Source organism: Hordeum vulgare, chromosome 5H (assembly GCF_904849725.1).
Source record: "Hordeum vulgare subsp. vulgare chromosome 5H, MorexV3_pseudomolecules_assembly, whole genome shotgun sequence".
NCBI classification, from domain to species: Eukaryota; Viridiplantae; Streptophyta; class Magnoliopsida; order Poales; family Poaceae; genus Hordeum; species Hordeum vulgare.
The window spans coordinates 529219069-529235840 of NC_058522.1; the positions used below are offsets into that span (position 1 = coordinate 529219069).

At 43.8% G+C, this 16772-nt stretch overlaps 2 protein-coding genes across 4 annotated transcripts; one reads left to right on the forward strand and one right to left on the reverse strand.

Annotated features, from left to right (window-relative positions):
* Positions 1–5019: 5019 nt before the first annotated feature.
* LOC123452296 lies at positions 5020–11426 on the reverse strand. 3 transcript variants are annotated; one of them, XM_045128939.1, is made up of 8 exons: positions 11267–11425; positions 9623–10741; positions 9038–9246; positions 6784–8857; positions 6599–6641; positions 6260–6504; positions 5914–6024; positions 5020–5774 (listed from the first exon to the last, which is right to left on the reverse strand). In XM_045128939.1, exons 2-8 carry the CDS (start codon positions 10690–10692, stop codon positions 5543–5545), a joined length of 3984 nt encoding a protein of 1327 aa, XP_044984874.1. In that variant the 5' UTR covers positions 10693–10741; positions 11267–11425; the 3' UTR covers positions 5020–5542. The 3 variants fall into 3 exon arrangements, with proteins under 3 accessions (XP_044984874.1, XP_044984873.1, XP_044984872.1); XM_045128938.1 differs by having other exon boundaries at positions 6784–7664; positions 7758–9246; XM_045128937.1 differs by having other exon boundaries at positions 6784–9246; positions 11267–11426.
* A 232-nt stretch (positions 11427–11658) lies between these two features.
* On the forward strand, positions 11659–14991 carry LOC123452297 (protein Asterix). Its single transcript, XM_045128940.1, has 3 exons — positions 11659–11908; positions 12185–12285; positions 14667–14991. The coding sequence occupies exons 1-3, from the start codon at positions 11738–11740 to the stop codon at positions 14728–14730; spliced, it is 336 nt and encodes a 111-aa protein (XP_044984875.1). The 5' UTR covers positions 11659–11737; the 3' UTR covers positions 14731–14991.
* The last annotated feature ends 1781 nt before the right edge of the window (positions 14992–16772 follow it).

The window sequence follows — 16772 nt, forward strand, 5'->3', positions numbered from 1 at the left end:
AGAAATCTCACGAAATCACTCCCATTCATCGCGCATCCCCTCTCCCCCGATGCCGGTAGGCCCTCCCCTACGCGCCCCGATGCCGACTGCTCGCCCCCGACGCCGACCGGCCCTTCGGGCCCTGTTGCCAGCCACTCCCGCAGCAGCCCCTCCCCCCCCCCCGATGTCGGTCGGCCCTTCCCTACGCCTCCGATGTCGGTCGCTCGCCCCTAACGCCGGCTGGTCCTCCGTCCCCGCTGCGAGCCGCAGCCCTCCGCCCACGATGTCGGTCGGCCCTCCCCTACGCCCCCGATGTTGGCCACTCGCCCCGATGCGGGCCGACCCTCCGCCCACTCCTGTCAGTCGCTCCCGTCGCAGCCCCTCCGCCCCCAATGTCGGCCGGCCCTCTCCTCCCCCCACCCCCGTCCCCAGTCGCTCGCCCCCGATGCCAGCCGACCCTCCGCATGCCGCTGTCAGCCGCTCCCGCCACAACCCCTTCCGCCCCCGATGCAGACCGGCCCTCCCCTCCTCCACCCTCGCCCCACCCCCTGCGTCGCTTGCCACTCGCCCCCCACGTCGGCCGGCCCTCCGCTCGCCGTCGGCCGCACCACGAACGGTTGCAAAAATTTCTGCAACCTGACCTTTGTTACAAAAAAATTCTACAACATGACCTTTGTTGCAAAAAAATATTTCGCAACAATATCTATGTTGCAGAAAGACAAAGAAAAAAAATATTTTGCAACATAACGATTGTTTGTGAAAATCGACCGTTGTTTCAGAAATTAATGGGTCCAAAATTATTTTTCGCAATAAAGTGATTATTTCTGCAATTCGATCGTTATTTCAGGATTATTGGGTGTAGTGAGCTGACGGAGCCACGTAGATCGGACGGCTGCGCCCGTACATCGTACGGCCGTCAAGGTGGCAGATGTTTACTAAACATCCGTTAATGGACGCGTAGTAACCCCTTTTTCTTTTGTCTCTTCCATCCACTTTTGTGCACACAACAATAGAAATAAGGACCCAAATACGTGGCGACCATCAGCTGCGGGGCAGGCTCTACCCCTCAAAGAAAGAAAGCTGCCCTGGTCAGCAATGTCAAACCTTGATATTGATAAAGAAAGAAAGCTGCCTTTATTTTCTTTGTCGAAAACAGGAAATAATTTACCATGCTATAGATAAAAGGACTGGACTAGGCAGCGGCACCGCATGAAGGTCTTGCCGTGCGGCGGCTCCTACAGACTAAACATAATCGAAAAACTCATGCAAAAAGAAAAAAAAAGGCATATAACACCACATGCAAGATTTCCTTTGATGTTTGAAATTCAAAAAAATTTATCTACAAAACCGTTAATTCAAATGATGATCCGTTTTCACCATTGACTTTCTCGCGACGACTTCTTCGAAACTAGATTTCATGTCGAGATGTTCCGTTAACTATTTTTTACGTTCATACTTGCCACATTTTTTAACCCACTTCCCATATTATTAACCACTTCCTTGCCTGAAAAAAAATAACTTGATTGATATTTTTTAATATTGTTTCATACAAAGACTTGTAGTAGTTTTCATCATACATGATATAAAAGCATATCATAGGTTATGTTTGTCAAATTAAATATGCCAACTTGTCATGTTTACATACAACGTTGCCAGAAAACTATTTTATGTGCTTGTTAGTTTAACTGTGCCAAGTTGTTATATTTATAAACGATGACCAAAAAAGATTTCTTGTGGTCACCGGTTTTAAATAGGTTGAGTTGTCATATTTTTGCGTGTGATAGTCTAAAAAAGGTTATTTGTGCTTGCTAGTTTGATTATGTCGAGATGTCATATTTATACGGAATTTCTAAAAATATGGCGATTAAGTTATTTTTCTTACACAAGTAAGTACTTACTAATATGACAAGTAAGTGCAACAAATGAGATAAGTATGAGAAAAGAAAAAAGTTGTTGAAACGTGTCGACATGGGATCTAGTTTTAAAGATCTCGTCGCGATAAAATCAATGGTGATAACGGATCATTGATTGAGATAACGGTTTGAAAGATAAATCACTTTCAAAATGCAACGCTGCTAAGCAAGCTTTCCCGACTTACGCGCATCAACCGCTGCACGGGAAAGCAATTGTGCATTATGTGCAGTTTAGGTTTTCCCTAGATAAAAACATGCCATGCTCTTCATAAAATAAAAAGGTATGATCTTAATGATAATAAAAAGACATGTTCTTACTAACAAAACTGCCATGCTCTACAAAATAAAAATGCCACTCTTTAAAATTAAAAGTGCCATTTTCTATAGGAAAAAATGACACGCTCTACAAAAAAATGGCATGCTATTTAAAACAAATGACATGCTCTTAAGAGAAGAAATGCATTACTCATTCAAAATAAAAATGGCATGCTCTTTAAATAAAAATGACATGCTCTTTAAAATATAAAATGCCATGCTCTAACAAAATGTCATGCTATTTAAAAAATGGCATGCTCTTTTAAAAAATGGCATGCTCTTAATAACAAAAATGACATGCTCTTAACAACAAAAATGCATTGCTCATTAAAAATAAAAAAGGGCATGCTCTTATAAATAAAAGTGCCATGGTGTATACATTGTAGATGCCATGGTTTCTACAAAAAAAAGTGACATGGTTCGGACAGAAAAATGGCATGATATCTATAATAAAATTGAACATGGCAAGTTTAGAAAAAATATCCTCTAGATAAACATGGTAACTTTTGAGATTTGTAAAAAGTAGGTACATGGCAAAAACAAAACAAATATAATTTGCACATGGCAAGTTTTAAAAAACGTGTTCTCCAAAAAATTTGGCAGCCTTTTGGATTTGTAGGGATTTTTGTTCTTTTCAAATATGGGTTATTTTTGGAATTTCTTGATTATGGGCAAAAAACAAATAAAAAGGCAATTAATTTCATTTTTAAAACATATGGCAAGTTTGATCAGAAATGTCCCAAGCGGTGAGGCTGCCCACATTCTTCATGAGGTTGTGAGGTTAGTACCACACATCAGCCATATTTGTGTGGGAAAAAGAAATTTAGGGACGTTCGCTAGGAATGTGAATATAGCAAACACTTCTCCGTAGCTGGCGTGTAACCTCTTCCCGCTTCAAGATTTGTGAGAAATATTCAATGGGTTCCTGGTGAGTTCGCTTGAGATCACCAAATATCTGACATTTGCCAGTTAGATATTCCGTTGAAACAATTGTAACTAGTGAGCAACTTAAAAAACAAGCACTTCCTCTGTTCAAAAATACTTGTCGTGAATGCTTTTACAGTGTGCACAGAAGTGGATGGAACTTTTCACACGAGTGTTTGGGAATGAAGCGAGTATGAAATTACACAAAACAAACAAAAACAAATAAAGAGCCAGATTCGTGGGTTCTTGGTGAGTTCGCTGGAGATCACCAAATATCTGACGTTCACTAGTTAGATATTCCGTAAAAACAACTGTAACTAGTGAGCAACTTTAAAAACAAGTATTCCCTTTTTTCAAAGTACTTGTCGTGAATGTTTTTATTATGTGCACAAAAGCGGATGGAACTTTTCACGACAAGTATTGAAACAGAGGGAGTATGAAACTACAAAAAAAAAAGACAAATAAAGAAAATTGACTCGGACTTCATGAAAAGTGGCAGAAACACCACTTAACAGAAGTAATTGGAATTCAAAAAGTTTCAAATGTCTACAGTTTAGAAACTAACTATAGGTAGCCCTCTGAGCTTGGCTATTTATTCGTCTCTCCCGGCAACCCAACGATTACACCTGACAAGTCCTTGGAGTATATCTTGCTCCTCTTGTCTTGCCATCTTCTAATGTTCTTTTACGAGTAGTAAGAGCTCAGCCTGCCATGGGAGCTTAGCCATGGGCTCCGGCCCTGATCCGGGTCTTTCTTTCTTTCCACATAGGAGAACCACGAACACGTGTCGATATTGCTTTTTTCGCCTTTCTTTGCAACATGCATCGTTGGGGGAAAGACGTGTTCTTGGGTAGATATGAGGTGATGCCATCATTCATATGTTTCCATGCTTCAAAATTTGAAAAGTCGCATTCAATTGTTTCAAAAAAATAATCCTAAAACAAATGCGCATGTTCGAAAGACATGTTGAGGAACAAAAAATATAAATCTAGCATGACTAGTGTCGAGTGCGGGATTCGGTGCCCAGGTGCATATGCACCCGGACATTTTTTTCAACGAAAATGGTCCAATACTCTAGGTGCGTGCAAAGATTTATGGTAAAATAATGCTCGAGGAGCTCTTAGCCAAAAAGATGAACTTCAAGAAACATAAAAAAAAGGCATTGTTCAGAGCCAATTCTGCCTTTTTGTAGGGTTCCTCGAATGTCATTCCGCCCTGAAAATATGAACCCACCTAACACGTTGGAGAAGATGATCCTGGGCTCATACCGTTACCAAAAAGTGTCATTTAGATTTGTTTTTTTACCTATGTACCTAAATAATTGTAGCTGGAAAAAAGTAGGGAGTAGTTTCTCATCCGGCAAGAGGGGCCACGAGGCCCCACTTCCATTACGAAAAATGGAGTCTTTTTACAGGAGCAAAGTAAACAACCATTATCATAGACACACCAGGTACACCAAATCTAACCAGATCCAACCAACTAAGCTCCAATTAATAACCTCTGTTGTTAGCCGTATAGTTCATGGTTGTAATCTCTGCAATTAGCTCTATCAGTTCGTCGGTAAACTGAATACTGTAGATAGTACTCGTGCATGGCCGACAGAAGATTGCTCATGTTATGTACGCCCGTTCAGTTTTCGGCGTAACACGAGGTTCACTTTCGACAGATCAACAATAGGTTCAGTTTGGTTGCCCTATTATAGGGCACATGTTGGAAGGAGACGCCGCTTTCTTGTGCCAAAAAAAATGCACCTTCTGGGGCCCTAAATTTTGCTCCGAGCCCAAAATGGTGCCCTAAAACAGGCAGCTATTAGAGATGCTCTAAGAGCAGTGGGCATCGCTCGCGCCCAAAGGTTTTTCCGTTCCAGAATTGCGTGACACTGGTGAAATCAAAAACAAGGTTCATGCTCTATCAGGTATCAGGCTTTAATCCTGACGTACAGAGCAAGAACTTGCGTTAAGAACTTGCGTTAATCCTGACGTGCAGTTGGAAGCCCAGCATCCTTTTTTGTCAGGTCAGTGTATGATCAATGTAACAACAGGAAGCAGTTGCAGCTGGGAATGTCTCTTCCTCTCTCTCTCGATACCCCGTCCATCCAACACTCACACTAGCTCAACTCATGGAAACCCCGCCACAGCAGGGTCGTTTTCTCCGGCAACGACAGCCACCGGCGCGCTCATCCGGCAGTGACAGTGCACAGGGTCCCGGACATCATCCCAGTTCCGAAGCACGTTCTTGCCCTGTTTGCTGAAGGACATCGACACAGCACATTCCGTGCCCGCACGTCATCCCAAAATACACTACTTCACCAAGTTAAAACCCACCTAATACCCTCCTAACTCTTAGCACAGGGGTGCACCACCGCATCAGCATTGATCACATACTTTTTTTTCTTGGGGGCGAGCGAGCGGCTACTTGAGCACGCGGCAACGAATCCTTTTCAGCTCCGAGACTGGCGCGGAAGAACCTCCTCCAGCATGCTTCCGGATGGTTCCGACGCAGAGAGGGCTTTTAGAACCCGAGCCGTAGCCGGCGTGCAGTCTCTTATGTTCGTTAAACTTTATGAACTGATGAGTCATGGACCACTGCTCGATTTGGCGTAGTGCCGACGCGTAGTCTTGGAAGCTGGGCATCGCCTCGATTCTGAAACAGAACATGGGAGGGCAGGTGTTAATAAAACAGCAAACTTTGAGTAGGTTTACGGCACCGACATCTAAAGCATCATGTTCTATTGAAAATGCTAGAGGCAATGTTTCGGGTTGTAACTGAAATGTCAACATACCTTGACAAGGAGCTTTGTAGCCAGCCAAGCCTCGCATCAAAGGTTTCCAGAACTTCAGATAAGAGTTTATTACAGTCTTCCTCTCCGGAGGTGCTTGTCTTGTTCGGTGGCCTGGCCAGAAAATAACAAGATGAAGACTCTCAGGGTCAGTGCAACACGGGGTCATGCAAACTTTTCATAGAAACCAGAAAGAAAGAAATTACTGGTTATGAAAGGGTTATAGCACTTTGACCGAACTCAGATTTCTTCCGCTAGATTTTTGCATAACCGTCTCCTAAGGGACTAAAAATTAGGAGGGTAGCTGGTATGTTAAATAGGGATAACATTCAAAAGTAAAAATGCTTACATGTTTTCACTTTGCATGAAGTTGTTGGTGTCGACAAAAGATTGAACTGGGTCAGACATATCACTGAGCACCGGTTTACAAATGCGGTACACAATGGCTTCACCACAATCAGCAACTTTTGCTGCAAGAAGTCTCGCTGACAGAGCAGGAAGGAGATGCTGAATCAAGCTGGTTGTTAAATTAAGTCTTCTCTGAGCTCGAGAAATGAAGGTGCTATTTTCCGTCGTTGCTTTTTCACCATCTACCTGTTATGCATGATAAGCTTGTCAGTCTTATATGAAATTGATGTGGCGACAACAGGCGTTTTCATGAAATATGTGAGGTATACAAGTATACAACCTTCTCAGTCAATGTGGCATCAGCCCAAGCCAACTCAGGTGTCCTGCATAGAGAAAACACAAAGCATGCATTAGCCTCTTGAACATGTATGCCAAAGCAAGTCAAACAGAAGAGCCCAAATACATGATTCCTGTGAAATAAATATGATTTTGTGCAAGGACAATTTTCTAATTCAAAGCAATCACCTTCTACATTGCAGTCTCCCACCCTCGAACACGGCTTGTGCACGAAACGCTAAAACATCTGCTGTTGACCTTTTCCGCTTCTTTGACCGTGAACCCACCTCGTCATCAAACTTTATAACTGGCAAACCGCTTGGGTGTGAAGGTTTGCTTGCTGAGAGCTGAGGATATCCAATGTGACTATAATCAAGTTGGCCAACCTTCTTAAGCTCTGTTCTTCCAACAAATGCCGAGTCGGGGTCCTTGGACAAGCTCAGAGCAGGCAGCTGAACACAAACAGTCTGCGTCATGGGAAACTGGATATCTGAATCATGTTTGTCAACTTCCTTAAGCTCTATACCTCCAATAAATGATGATTTCGGGTCCTCGGACAAGCTTGCAGCAGGCAGACTAGCCTGTGTCATGGGAGGCTGCATATCTGAATCATGTTTGTCAACTTCCTTAAGCTCCGTTCCTCCAATAAATGATGATTTCATGTCCTCAGATAAGCTCATGGTAGGCAGCGGAACATGAGTAGCTTGTGCCATGGGAAGCGGCATATCTGAATCATGTTTGTCATCTTCCTTAAGCTTTGTTCCTGCGATAAATGATGAATTTGGGTCCTCTGATAAGCTCATAGCAGGCAGTGGAACATGACTAGCCTGTGTGATGGGAGGCTGAATATCTGAATCATGTTTGCCAACTTCATTAAGCTCTGTTCCTCCAATAAATGACGATTTCGGGTCGTCGGACAAGCTCACAGCAGGCAGTGGAAGACTAGCCTGTGTCATGGGAGGTTGCATGTCTGAATCATGTTTGTTAACTTCCTTAAGCTCTGTTCCTCCAATAAATGATGATTTTGTGTCCTGGGGTAAGCTCATAGCAGGCAGCGGAACACGACTAGCCTGTGCCATGGGAAGTGGCATATCTGAATCATGTTTGCCAACTTCATTAAGCTCTGTACCTGCGATCAATGATGAGTTCGAAACATGACTAGCCTGTGCCATGGGAAGTGGCATATCTGAATCATGTTTGCCAACTTCATTAAGCTCTGTACCTGCGATCAATGATGAGTTCGGAACATGACTAGCCTTTGTCATGGGAGGCTGCATATCTAAATCATGTTTGTCGACTTCCTTAAGCTCTGTTCCCCCAATAAATGACGATTTCATGTCCTCGGGTGAGCTCATAGCAAGCAGTGGAACACAACTAGCCTCTGCCATGGGAAGCGGCATATCTGAATCATGTTTGTCAACTTCCTTAAGCTCCGTTCCTGCGATCAATGATGATTTTGATTCCTCGGAAAACCTCACAGCAGGCAGCGGAACATGACTAGCCTGTGTTACGGGAAGCTGCATATCTAAATCCTGTTTGTCAACTTCCTTAAGCTCTGTTCCTCCAACAAATGCCGATTTCGTATTCTCGAGTATGCTCATAGTAGGCAGCGGAACATGACTAGCCTGTGCCATGGGAAGCGGCATATCGGAATCATGTTTGTCAACTTCCTTAAGCTCTGTTCCTGCGATCAATGGTGATTTTGGTTCCTCGGACAACCTCACAGCAGGCAGCGGAACATGACGAGCCTGTGTCATGGCAAGCTGCATATCTGAATCATGTTTGTCAACTTCCTTAAGCTCTGTTCCTCCAATAAATGATGATTTCGGATCCTCAGACAAGCTCATATCAGGCAGTGGAACATGACTAGCCTGTGTTACGGGAAGCTGCATATATGGATCATGCTTGTCAACTTTCTTAAGCTTTGTTCCTCCAACAAATGAGGAGATCGGGTACTCCGACAAGCTCATAGCAGGCTGCTGAACATGACTAGTCTGTGTCAAGGGAAGCTGCATATCTGAATGATTTTTGCCAACCCTCTGAACCTCTTCTCCAATAAATGATGAGTTGGGGTCCTTGGACAAGCACGGAGCAGGCAGCGGAACTGTAGTACTCTGTGTCATGGGCAGCTGTATATCTGAATGTCCATTATCAGTTGAAGAGTGTACCATCATATCAGGGTGTGGCGCCCATACATCTTGGGTTGCCAGTGCTTCAGCATGGTATAGGTGGCTCGTTTGACCATCCACGCCCGTCACGAACTCTTGATAAGGGTTAGCAACATTGTCAATCAATTCCAAATTAGTATCACTAAACACACTCTGTTGCTGCTGCATTGAAGTATGGCCAAAAGATAACAGGAGATCGCAATTTGTCCCCAGGCTAGTCATTGAATTGGACTCACTAACATCATTTTGACAACTCCCTAAAGGAAAAACAGTACCTGGCATGGTTTCCCATTGAGAAGCTGAAGAATAAGATAAACCACATGACTGGGAAGTAGATTGATATTGTTGAGTCCAAGAAGATTCATCAGAGACAGTTGACTCAGTCACCCCAGCTTGTGTAATATATGGCACAGTATCAGTGATGAATGTAGCAGAAATGCTTTCCGCTAATTTAGCCTTTTTATCAAGGTCAGCAATATATTCACTGCAGTTCATCACATTTAATTATATTAAAATTTCAGAAATGCAAAATAACAAATTTGGCAATGGTGCCAAAAATATATATTTCACTCACAGAGTGTTAGTTTTGGTGCTCCTAGCAGAGTAAGCTAAATCAATCAAAATGTCTTTAGCTAAGAAAGCAAACTGAAAATATATCTTACATTTTTTGTTACCACCATTACTACAGGTGTTTCCAGGCATCATTTTGCTGTTTCAGGATTCGTATTCAAAATACAACTACTATAATTCTGTGTGAGAGAACTTGCAGGTTTCTAGTTTGAACTTAAAAGGAGAGGGACAAATTAAGACTGCAGTCAGTCACGGTAATGATAAGATGAGATTGCAAAATTTTAGTTTACCCTTTCTGTAATATTTCATATGTCTGTGGAAAGGTATCACTTGATGCTCCAAATGAATTTAGAAGTGAATCAATTTCCATTTGCTCTTCACAATCATAAAGGTTCATTCCACTATCTACAGATCCATCTGCACCGTTTACAAATGAACTGAACTGTCTGTCCTGGGTCAAATCAAAAGATTCATCGTGGCCAGGATTTTCTCCCCGTTCAGTAGAATGCACTTCATCTTGATGTTCACAAACATGGCTTGTGGTTGCCTCTTTCTGTTCAGCCATTTTGAGCTCAAAAGATGATATGTCTTGATCATTATCATACGGGAGATCAACAGAGTTACGTAAGTTATACATAGCACTGGTATTTGTGACCGTGGTTTCAGCCTCTCCAGGGAAGGGTAAAAAGTTTGAGGTGAAAGACGGACTTGCTAAACAGCCATTGTCCCAAACAACTTGATGCTGCATGGTATTCCCACCTGAAAGTTCTGTGTTATTTAAAGTCAAGTCACTGCACTCTTCATTAGGCGTCTCCAAAGCCTGTTGCATTTGCATAAGAGCAGCCCAGGTCCCATCCTGCATGTCTGCAATGCAGTTATCGCTTTGCATAGGGCTGTTATATGGATAACATGCAATTCCTGTGCTGCAGCTACTCCCAAATGAGATAGCTCTGTCGTCATAACCATCCGTGTCATGAGAAGTTATGTCTTCTACATGATCAAGGCAGGAGGATGCATTAGAAGGTCTACTGCGATGTGTGGTATTTTTGCCACTATTTTGCACCTGGTTTCCATCAGGTGCTAGAGGCTTAAGTGGTCTGGAAAAGTGGTCAAATTGTTGATATTCCCCGAGTGCAGCAGAAGCATTATTCGGAACAAAATCTGGAACGTTTGGTGAAAATCCTTTATCTTGAAAGCCTTGTGTTGAAACTGGATAACCGTACTGGCAAGCCCGGTCAAAATATTCCTGATTAGCATCTTTTGGAAAACCAAATGTGCTTGGGTCGATTGACAAATCTTTTGCACCAGATCCATCTAGTTTTGCCAACGTTTTGGCACAGTTGCCAGACTGGAACTGCATTTTGACTGGTTAACTGATTAACCACTGGTTTCCTGGCAATGGAGAGTACCTACAATCGGGAAACGAAGCATGAGAGAAATATTAGTTGAGGTCAGATGAGGGTGCACAACCGAACACTATCTATTTCCTCCTTAAAAGAGCATGTGACTCTGCTTTCTTCTCTTGAAATTATTCATATTTCAGTAACTCGGTCGATTTGCGGACACGCAAATCTTCACGAGGGCACATCTCAAAACCACATGCATTACAGGACACTTGAATCTCCATCACAAAAGTCATGCAAACTAAGTTAAATCAGTGCATTTTATTATCAACATTTCAGCAACTCGGTCGATTAGCGGACATGCAAGTCAGGAACAGAGCTTAGCATCACCACACCTACAGTAATAATTAACTAAAAACCCTAAGGGACTGCCTGAGCACACCACGGAACACGCACGCATCGAGCGCGCCCCCAGCACCGCCCGACCATCTCGACATTGCGGAGCCGAGCCTAACCGCTCGCCCGGGGAGCCGAACCCAAGCGGCCGCCCAACGCAAGCAAGAAAGTTCAGCGAGGAGCCGCAGGGCATACCGAGGAATGGCGACACGCGGCAGGCGGGGGGGCGAGGGGGGCGTTGCGGCGGGGCGAGGTTGGAGCTCCTCCGCGCGATCTCCCCGCGGCGGGCCGAGCTCCCTGGCTAGGGTTTTGGGGCCGCTGGAGAGTGAGGTGAGGGGGGGTGTCGTGAGAGCGGCGACAGGAAAGGGGAGCGGAGCGGAGTGGGGCGTGGTCGGGAAGACTCGCGCTTTGACTTTTCAACCCGCGTGGGGCGAAAGCGGCGGCGTGGGGGCCAGGCCGTGGGCCGTACCGGGCCGGGCGCCCGGGCCCAAGGTTTCTTTTTTGTTAGCAAATAAATAGGTTTGGGCTGCTTACCACGTGGGCCCAGGCTTGTTTATAGCTATCTAGTGCCACTTCTCTGTTGGGTGTCTCTCCTTGGTTCTTCAGATCGTCTTTCAGAAGAAAGGAAAGGAAAAAAGAAAAAGGAGAGGAGGGGGGAGAGAAGAGATGAAGGAGGCGACGGCGTCGGGGGGCGGCGCGGCCGCGGGGGCGAACGACCCGAGGCAGCCGACGACGGCGAGGCCCTACGCGCCGCCCAAGCTGTCGTCGCAGGACCTGCCCGTCGACTACGCGGGCTTCCTCGCCGTCGTCTTCGGCGTCGTCGGCGTCATGCTCCACGTACGTACTCTCGACGCGCAACCCTGTCCACGCGCTTCCGCTCTGCCTACGCGCCCGTCGTCCTGCCTCACGGATCAATCCAGTTCATCTGTAGGGAGCAGCAGCAGCTGGGTGACTGGATCTGGGCGACCTGCTGCTCTTAGTAGTAGTAGATCTGTACGCTTTGGTCGAGATGATGGGTTCGTCTTGGCAAATAAATCCGATGCAGCTACGGCATCTGACTTTGATTTGTGGTTGCTCCGTTGTGAGGTTGACTTTGCTGTGTGGTTTTTACAGTACAAGGCGTGCTCGTGGATCGCCATCATCTTCTGCGCGCAGTCGCTGGCGAACATGAAGAACTTCGAGAATGATCTCAAGCAGCTCTCCATGGCTTTCATGTGAGTTTTCTTCACATTTGTGTGGTTTATTTATGTGTTAATCTATGATTTCAGCTAGTATGCAGTTAAAATCTAGATAGTCGAGCAGCAGCATATACCTTTGCAGTTGGTCATTTGACATCTTGTCTTTGTATATACTGGGAATTCTCAATTGCCGTGTACTTTTTGGGTTGCCACTTTTGGTGGAATTATTACGCAATTAAATGGTGGCTTTCCTAGTTTCTCCCTCTTTGGCAGTTTGCAGCTTATTTTGTAGCATTGGAATGATGATTTATTGGTTTCATCATTGAGGCAGAATAGGATTCGTGGCTTTCTTCTGTACTTCTTGACGGAAGCAAGTCAAAATGCTATTGTAGGCCTTCTGTTATGCGTCTTCACATTGATATTAAGATCACTTCAAATTTTGGTACTTGCTGTTTTTAAGAATTTCCGACGTGTGGCAGAATTCCTAGCTATTCTAACTGAACGTGCTAATACTGGAAGCTAAAAGCATTGGGTTTTGCTTATCTTGCTTGTTTTAAAGCTCTTCCAAAATATCAATGAATTATTATAGACAGCTTGTTCATTCTCTTCTGAATTCTACCCCCTCCGTCCCATAATATAAGACCTTATTACATCAAATATACTCAAATATTTGATATAATAAGGTCTTATATTATGGGACGGAGGGGGTAGTATTCTACCAGTTGTATAAGTACATAATGAACTGATAAACTATCACCTGATAAAAGGTATCCTATTGGAACACCTTTTGTTTGATTCCTGATTACAGTAAAGTAAACAAGTGTTCCTGTGCTGCCTTTTGCTTATCTTGCTTGTTTCTGGTGCTGGATCCTGTTAATCCTGTTTTGGCAGTCCTTTGAACTGTCTGTAAAAGTTACGTAAGGTTGTTTACTTTCTTGGGATTTTGAGTCGCGTGACTAGTCGTCGACTAGTCGATGAGTCGCAAAAAATGTCGACTCGAGTCGCGAGTTGCTGCAGGCTCGACTTTTTCCAAGTCGCTACCGCAGAGCGACTCGTATGAGTCGTGACTCGAAAACCACGCTTTCTCCTGGGCTAGCAGTTCTGACCTTTTAGACCTCTAGATCTAGCTTTTGTTTTGTTTGGTATATACACATGGATGCTTGAATTTTGTTGTTCCGTCATCGATATGATAGTGGAATCTGCCCGGAAGGTCGTTTGAAATAGAAAACTAAACAAGTGTCTCGTAGAAGGCAAATCCTGTTATGTGCTGTAGTTGTGTATTGATCAGAGCAAATTTTAGGGTTGGTTTGTCTTTGCATTGTTAAGGAACATTCCCTAGCATTGATCACATTCCCTTGGCTACAGTAGGCTACTAGCTACAGTCAAAGAGATTGTCATGACTAATTAGCTGGTCATTAGTATTCCATTATTGTCACTACAGTTGACTTGTCACGGATACCGGTGACCGGTGAGGTCAATTTGGCAATTTGGTCCGAAGTAAATAAGAACTAGAGAGTACACACAAAGAATTGTGACTGATGAAGATGATTTGCTAAGCAAAGTGATATTTAAGTTGATTGCGCTTTCGTCTTCTCACCCCTTTGTACTGGTAGATTGGTTATCATTTTTCATGAAATTTAGTGTAAATGCTTCTCTTTGAACCAAAGTAGAAATGTAATTTGATGAACCAAAAGGATATTCAGGATAACAGTAACTGTGTTGAAAGTTCTTAGTATAACCACTTATCATTTGGGGCTTGGATTTTTCCTCTTTATCACCACCAAAATACTCCGTTCCGTAATACTTGTCGTGGTTTTATTTAGAACTAAAACCACGACAAGTATTATTGAACAGAGGGGGTATCTGTTTGATTGCTTGGTAGAGTTGTGAGATAAGAGATAACAATGGGTTTAGTATGAAAACACCATCTACTCCCTCTGTCCCAAAATAAGTGTCTTGAGCTTAGTACAACTTTGTACTAGAGCTAGTATAAAGTTGAGACATTTATTTTGGGACGGAGGGAGTACTAAATAAACAAAATGTCAATTGTCAAGTATGCATAAAGATAGGAAAGGGCCTACATAGAAGCACATCTTGTTTGCATTAGTATTTTTCTTCTGTTGTACTACTGGCTTAAAATCCAGACTCGTTCATCCGAAGAAGTCTTTTTCAGAAAAAAGATCTCCATCTTCCCATCTCCAAAGAAGCTTGGATAGTGTTTTTCCCTTTATAGACAGATTGCATTAACAGCTATCCATATCCTCTAGAAAACATATCCATATATCATGCTTTGTCGTCTTATATCTCATTTCACTTGTGCTACTATAATATCGATGTTTTCTACTTTCGGTCCTTCATTTCCTGATGTAAGTTCATAAATAGCTCATCTTTTTAACTGAAATTTGCAATATTGCCAGGTTTGCTGTCATGGGTTTGGTGACAAACTATTTTGGGCCTCGTCCAGGTGGTACAAAGCGCTAATCTGCAGACCATGCGCCGTATGAAGTTTCCTGTTAAAATTTCGGTGCCTCGGAAGCTATTGCCATGGTGGTGCTCGCATTTCTGAATCCTTGAGTCGTAAGCGTCAAATGTACCGCCTCATCAGTTAGGGACCAAGACATGTATCATGATGCTCAGTAATTTATTTGCACGGTACTTGTTCTTCCAGTTATGTTATAAAGATAGTCGAAGGGCCTTTTCCTACCTCAGCACATTGATCAATTACCTGCGAGCTTTTGGTTTTGTATTGTCTTAGGAGCATCTTTAGCAGATACCTTATATCGTGGTACTGTAAAATCAGTTTAGTGTGCACTGGAAACTGTTTTTAGGGTATGAAGTGGACGGCACAGGTACTGAAAAACTGTACTGCAGACAAAAATGTTAATTTTCCCCCCTCCGTTTCTCTCCACCCTTCTTCCCGTGTCCGCCAGCCGTCACCGGAAAAAAGCAGGCTCGGGCGCCGCCGGCAGCCAGTCGTGGACAGAAAAAACCCATGCGAGCCCGCCAGCCAGTCGTGGACAGAAAAAACCCATGCGAGCCCGCCAGCCAGTCGTGGACAGAAAAAACCCATGCGAGCCCGCCTTCTGCATCTCCAATGGTTGTATAGGCTCGAGCGCCGCCGGCAGCCAGTCGTGGACAGAAAAAACCCATGCGAACCCGCCTTCTGCACCTCCTAGGGCATCTTTGGTAAAATTGTCACATAGATGATTTTGATGACATGACACATGATAAAAGAGAAAAGGTATGAACTTGAAGCAACGGTTCATGCACAAGCTTCGAGGCAAACATGATTATTTCTTTAATATTTAATGAACCCACTTAGTTATTTTACATACGGTTAACATACAATCTGTTGAAGAGCTTGTATGATGTGCTGTTGGTTGGTGATGTGAATATTTATACCAACGACTGAACATACGGACTGTTGGAGATGATCTTAGAGCCCGTGCAAACCAGGGCCAGCGTGGTGTCGGCACCGCCGCTCGTGTCCCCGCCGGCCGTCCATACCGTGCCTTCCCCGTCGAACACGTGGGCACTATGCTCGGCCGTAGCCTACCTACTCCGGTGACGCTTCAGCCGGGCGCTGCCCTGCTACCAGCTCGCGCTTTGCCGTCTGTTCCCAGTTCATCTGAAAAAATATATGTAATATCCAAGGACATTTATTTTTTGGTTTATCCTGTTTTATTGGATCTATTCGATGGTCGTTTTGATCAAACCAGTAAATTTACAGGTGTAATCACTTCTTTGGGATATGCTAGAGATGCTCTTATTGGAGTAGCAATCACTTCCACTTCACTGTCATGCATGATCAAGATAATATTGTTACGTGGCACTTGCTTTGTCTTGTTATGCTTGCATGCTGTTGCAGTCGCCGGTCACAGAAAACCTCTACTGATTCATTTAAAAGAAAAATAGCGTAACTCTGAAAATGAAGTTAGAGGGAAGACGCCTAACTCATGGTCCCATGACAGCAAACCTGCTGAAGATCAGCTTGACAACGACAATGGTTTGAAATTGCAAACCTGTCGACCAACCAAGTGTAGTCGTGTGAAGAGTCTAAACGAAAACGTCCCCACCCTCTCGACGAAGTATGTTTAGTATTTTTGAGTATCTTTTTGTGTTTGTTCTATCCAGAATAGTAGGGTGAGTCAGCTAATTGTATGATTTCCCTGTAGGTTTTCAAGCAAAAAAAAGAGAGACCATGGAAAGATTTTCGGGCATTAAGCATGTCCCAGACACAACATCAACATCTTTGAAAAAGGCATTATTGGAGATTTTTGCTAAACATGGTCTACTTGTTGCAAGACTACAAGGGCAAGGGTATGATGGTGCATCTAATATGAGAGGAGAATTTAATGGCCTTCAAAAGTTAATCAGTGATAACCCGCATGCATTCTATGTTCACTGCTTTGCTCACCAACTTCAGTTGATAGTTTTTGCTGTTTTGAGATGTTTGTAAGGGTGTTGAGGATTTTTTGAGTATGTGACCATGATTGTCAATCTCATCTGTTCATCTTGTAGAG